The 5,000-nt window shown below is 48.1% G+C and overlaps 1 protein-coding gene across 1 annotated transcript in view; it reads left to right on the top strand.

The window, feature by feature from the left end:
- LOC121298194 (glutamine--tRNA ligase-like) overlaps positions 1 to 5,000 on the top strand; it is an 18,875-nt gene that overhangs the window by 1,572 nt on the left and 12,303 nt on the right. The window contains exons 3-10 of the mRNA XM_041225132.1: positions 776 to 885; positions 1,260 to 1,335; positions 2,461 to 2,525; positions 3,690 to 3,743; positions 4,094 to 4,148; positions 4,531 to 4,602; positions 4,687 to 4,772; positions 4,916 to 5,000. The exon at positions 4,916 to 5,000 is cut by the window's right edge and continues 2 nt beyond it. Of these exons, the coding sequence (XP_041081066.1) occupies positions 776 to 885; positions 1,260 to 1,335; positions 2,461 to 2,525; positions 3,690 to 3,743; positions 4,094 to 4,148; positions 4,531 to 4,602; positions 4,687 to 4,772; positions 4,916 to 5,000 (603 nt within the window). The remainder of the gene's footprint in view (positions 1 to 775; positions 886 to 1,259; positions 1,336 to 2,460; positions 2,526 to 3,689; positions 3,744 to 4,093; positions 4,149 to 4,530; positions 4,603 to 4,686; positions 4,773 to 4,915) is intronic.

Below are 5,000 nucleotides of genomic sequence, written 5' to 3'. Positions count from 1 at the left end.
GTCACTGCTCCACTCCGCCTCGGTTCAGTCCAGTCAGTAATGAGGGATCTGGTTTGGACTCACTTTTTTGTAATGGATTGGAATCTTTTTTTATTGGTTTTGTTAGTTTTCGTTCATATTCACACATTACAGGAGGCATTATGGTAAACTCGTAATATGAAAATGACCATGTGCAGTACTGGGTAAAAATATCACACATGACATTTAACCACTTAATCGTGCTGAAGATCGAAGTACTCAAAGAAACCATTTCTTTTATTCAGTGTGTGTGTATTCTTTTGGAGTGTGGACTCCACTCCCGACGCCCGGTTTGATAGAAGCATGGACTGTCTCTTAACCCTTAGAGGCCCATTTATTCATCGCTTGTCAGTCGCGTCAGGTCCAAGAACACTATGACATCTCTGAAAATGCCCTTGATATTCTTTGAGCACTGGATGAGAAAGCAGCTAGCTCCTTTGTTTGTGTCCGTCTTATCACTGTCGTGCAGCTGCTAGCTCTGTTGCTCAGATACGCCCCTTTTTTAATTAACTTTTTTCGAAAAAACGACTAGGGACCTGTGCTTGACGATTTTTGTGGATGTTGGACAGGGTCAGACATCGAACTTGAAAGGGAAAATTGTAATGTCGGGCCTGGTCCAACATAGGACCACAAAGGGTTAATGGGCAAGTGCCTGTGTAAAAGAAAACAAAAAAAATACATTTTCTTATATAGCTGTGCCTTTTATATTACTGTGCTCCGCTGAGCAGAATCATTTCTCGCTTTCTCTGTGTCTCAGCCGCGCTGGACTATGTGAAGAGTCACCCGGTGGATCCGATCAGCGCCGAGGAGTTTGAGTGGCAGTGTGGTGTAGGCGTGGTGGTGAGCCCTGAGCAGATCGAGGACACGGTGAGAGAGCGAGAGAGAGCCGTGCCGGAACGGTCACAATAACCCCGGTGGTTACTTTTTAAAAATTCAATTGGTTTCATTTAACACGGAGCGATTAGGCACACAGTGACCGAACGGGAACTTTTCAGCTACAATTGAAGAGCCTGAGAAAGGGTAGAAGTTTTTATACTTCTGTGTTAAAACTATTTTGATCCATGAAGCTCAGTGGTGATGTATATAGTACTAGAAGCACATTTGAATGATGAATTAAAAACATATATATGTATGTATCTTTTAGTATTGCTATATGTACGTTTTTGATTTTATGAAGTATTAATTTATAAAATGGAGCCCTTTGTGTGTGTTTATTATATAATCGTGTGTGTGTGTTTCAGGTGGAAGCGATCATCAGCAAACACAAAGAGCAGCTCTTGAAGGAGCGCTATCGATTTAACATGGGGCTGCTGATGGGTAAGAGTCAAGCCTGTCTGTTTGCCTGCCTGCCTGCCTGCCTGGCTGCCTGTCTGTTTGCCTGCCTGCCTGCCTGGCTGCCTGTCTGTCTGTTTGCCTGCCTGTCCAGCTATTTCGTTCTACTGTGTACTGGGATAATTGCTATATAACTTGGCAGCTCTGCACTGTATAGTCTGTAGTGTACCAATACCAGCTCAAGCTCAAGGTTTGGCCTCTGCGCTCCTTTAGGAGAGGAGAGGGAAGCTTCTGGTAACAGCTGGCTGAAATTGGATTGACGTGGGCGTTTGTTACAAGAAGCTCTACCCCTCATAGCTAGAAACCCCTCGCTGTCAGTTCAGAGGTAACTGAGTGTTTGTGACACACCTTCACCAGGTAGCTGAGTGTTTGTGACACACCTTCACCAGGTAGCTGAGTGTTTGTGACGCACCTTCACCAGGTAGCTGAGTGTTTGTGACGCACCTTCACCAGGTAGCAGAGTGTTTGTGACGCACCTTCACCAGGTAGCTGAGTGTTTGTGAGCACACCTTCACCAGGTAGCTGAGTGTTTGTGAGCACACCTTCACCAGGTAGCTGAGTGTTTGTGAGCACACCTTCACCAGGTAGCTGAGTGTTTGTGAGCACACCTTCACCAGGTAGCTGAGTGTTTGTGAGCACACCTTCACCAGGTAGCTGAGTGTTTGTGAGCACACCTTCACCAGGTAGCTGAGTGTTTGTGAGCACACCTTCACCAGGTAGCTGAGTGTTTGTGAGCACACCTTCACCAGGTAGCTGAGTGTTTGTGAGCACACCTTCACCAGGTAGCTGAGTGTTTGTGAGCACACCTTCACCAGGTAGCTGAGTGTTTGTGAGCACACCTTCACCAGGTAGCTGAGTGTTTGTGAGCACACCTTCACCAGGTAGCTGAGTGTTTGTGAGCACACCTTCACCAGGTAACTGAGTGTTTCTGAGCACACCTTCACCAGGTAACTGAGTGTTTCTGAGCACACCTTCACCAGGTAACACGAAGAAGGGATTTCCAAAGAGACTCTGTTAGGCAGCGCTCCTTTAAACCGATAGTGCGTGTGTGTCTAATCTCAGCCGGGTTGGGAGTGTATGTTCCTGACGTTTTGTTGGGTCTCCTTCCAGGTGAGGCTAGGAACCAGCTGAAGTGGGCGGATGGGAAGATAATCAAGAACGAGGTTGACATGCAGGTGAGGGAGGTTATTTTATTTATTTGCAAGAGCAGTACTTTAACATATACATGGAGACTGATTTATTATTCTTATTTCGTTTTGGTAGATTCAGATTGCATTTTCATCCCCCCTCTGATTTTTCATGTGTGCAGTCATTCTGCCTGTGAGATTCTCCTGAGAGCCCGGCCATTCTGCCTGTGAGATTCTCCTGAGAGCCCGGCCATTCTGCCTGTGAGATTCTCCTGAGAGCCCATGCATTCTCCCTGTGAGATTCTCCTGAGAGCTCAGGCATTCTGCCTGTGAGATTCTCCTGAGAGCCCGGGCATTCTGCCTGTGAGATTCTCCTGAGAGCCCGGGCATTCTCCCTGTGAGATTCTCCTGAGAGCCCGGGCATTCTCCCTGTGAGATTCTCCTGAGAGCTCGGGCATTCTCCCTGTGAGATTCTCCTGAGAGCCCGGGCATTCTTCCTGTGAGATTCTCCTGAGAGCCCGGGCATTCTGCCTGTGAGATTCTCCTGAGAGCCCATGCATTCTGCCTGTGAGATTCTCCTGAGAGCCCATGCATTCTCCCTGTGAGATTCTCCTGAGAGCTCAGGCATTCTGCCTGTGAGATTCTCCTGAGAGCCCAGGCATTCTGCCTGTGAGATTCTCCTGAGAGCCCGGGCATTCTCCCTGTGAGATTCTCCTGAGAGCCCGGGCATTCTCCCTGTGAGATTCTCCTGAGAGCTCGGGCATTCTCCCTGTGAGATTCTCTTGAGAGCCCGGGCATTCTTCCTGTGAGATTCTCCTGAGAGCCCGGGCATTCTGCCTGTGAGATTCTCCTGAGAGCCCGGCCATTCTGCCTGTGAGATTCTCCTGAGAGCCCATGCATTCTCCCTGTGAGATTCTCCTGAGAGCCCATGCATTCTCCCTGTGAGATTCTCCTGAGAGCCCGGGCATTCTGCCTGTGAGATTCTCCTGAGAGCCCGGGCATTCTGCCTGTGAGATTCTCCTGAGAGCCCATGCATTCTCCCTGTGAGATTCTCCTGAGAGCCCGGGCATTCTGCCTGTGAGATTCTCCTGAGAGCCCATGCATTCTGCCTGTGAGATTCTCCTGAGAGCCCGGGCATTCTGCCTGTGAGATTCTCCTGAGAGCCCAGGCATGGTTAGCAGAACTTTCACATTGTCTTGCATTCCCTTCCAGGTGCTTCACCTCCTGGGCCCAAAGACTGAGGCAGACTTGGAGAAGAAGGCCAAGGTGATTTCTTTTTAATATTCATCTTTCTTTTTCTGTCTCTTATTTGTCTCTGATTTGTTTAAACTGGTCTTTGTTTAGCGGTTGAGTTGATCATCCTACATCCAAAGCTGGGTTTGTTTTACAGCCTTTCACAGTAGCAGGGAATCCAGCTGGATGCATACAGCTCTTTTTAGGGGTAATAATGATGGACTGGTGGTGAATGCAATCCAGAGCGATTCCCTAGTGCTGTAAAACACTCTAAAATAACCCAGCGCGCCCTGCCACTTATCCCACAGGCTCTTCTCAGTCAGGTAAATGATTGAGTGGTTTATATTAATTGTAGTTATGTATCTATTATTCTCTGTTCCCAGGCACCAAAGCAGAAAGCTGCAGTGGAGAATGAGAAGGTGGAGGAGGCTGTAGATGGTGAGAGTCCGTGCAGACCACCAGTGGGGGGGGGGGGGGGGGGGGGGGTGTCCAGTGTGTGTGTTTTAGTGTTAACCCTTTGCAGGTCATTTATTCAGCGTTCATCAGGTGTGTCAGGTCCAATTTATTTTCACACATGCTGTTTTAAAATATTTGTTTTTCAGAGTAAAACAGTTTTAAAAGGCAGGTCAAACTGGAAAGGGAAAATTGTAATGTCGGACTTGGTCCGACATAGGACCGCAAAGGGTTAATAATTTTGAGTTGGTACATTGCTGCATTCTATGATTCTCAATAAAGCTCCAGTGTATATTGTTATTGTTGTTCTGTATTTCTCATCCAGGGGATGTTACAATAGTGACTGTCTCGTTGTGTGTGTTTTCAGGGGATGTGAAGCTGGAAGGAAAGTCTCTGATGGAGCAGCTCAGAGGAGAGGCGATGAAATTCCACAAACCAGGTGAGTGTGTCTCGCTCTCATTTATTCACAGCATTTCAGGGGGTCCTCGCTAGCATCGCTGTTATTCTTGTCTGTTTCCTCCAGGTGAGAACTACAAGACGGAGGGCTACGTCGTGACTCCCAACACCATGAAACTGCTCCAGGAGCACCTGGAACTGACAGGCGGGCAGGTGCAGTCTCAGCTCCCACATTCTATCTGTGTCTCTGTGTGTGTGTGGTGTGTAGGGTGTGTGTCTGTGTAGTGTGTGTGTGCAGGGTGTGTGAGTGCACGTCTGTCTCTCACGCTGCTCTGATGTAACTCTTTATGCTGCAGGTTCGAACACGCTTCCCCCCAGAGCCCAACGGGATTCTGCACATAGGCCACGCCAAGGCCATCAACTTCAACTTCGGCTATGCCA

The sequence above is a fragment of the Polyodon spathula genome, chromosome 23 (genome assembly GCF_017654505.1).
Source record: "Polyodon spathula isolate WHYD16114869_AA chromosome 23, ASM1765450v1, whole genome shotgun sequence".
Taxonomy (NCBI): Eukaryota; Metazoa; Chordata; class Actinopteri; order Acipenseriformes; family Polyodontidae; genus Polyodon; species Polyodon spathula.
The sequence above is the reverse complement of the archived record's forward strand: the minus strand, read 5'-3'. Positions and strand labels throughout refer to the sequence as shown.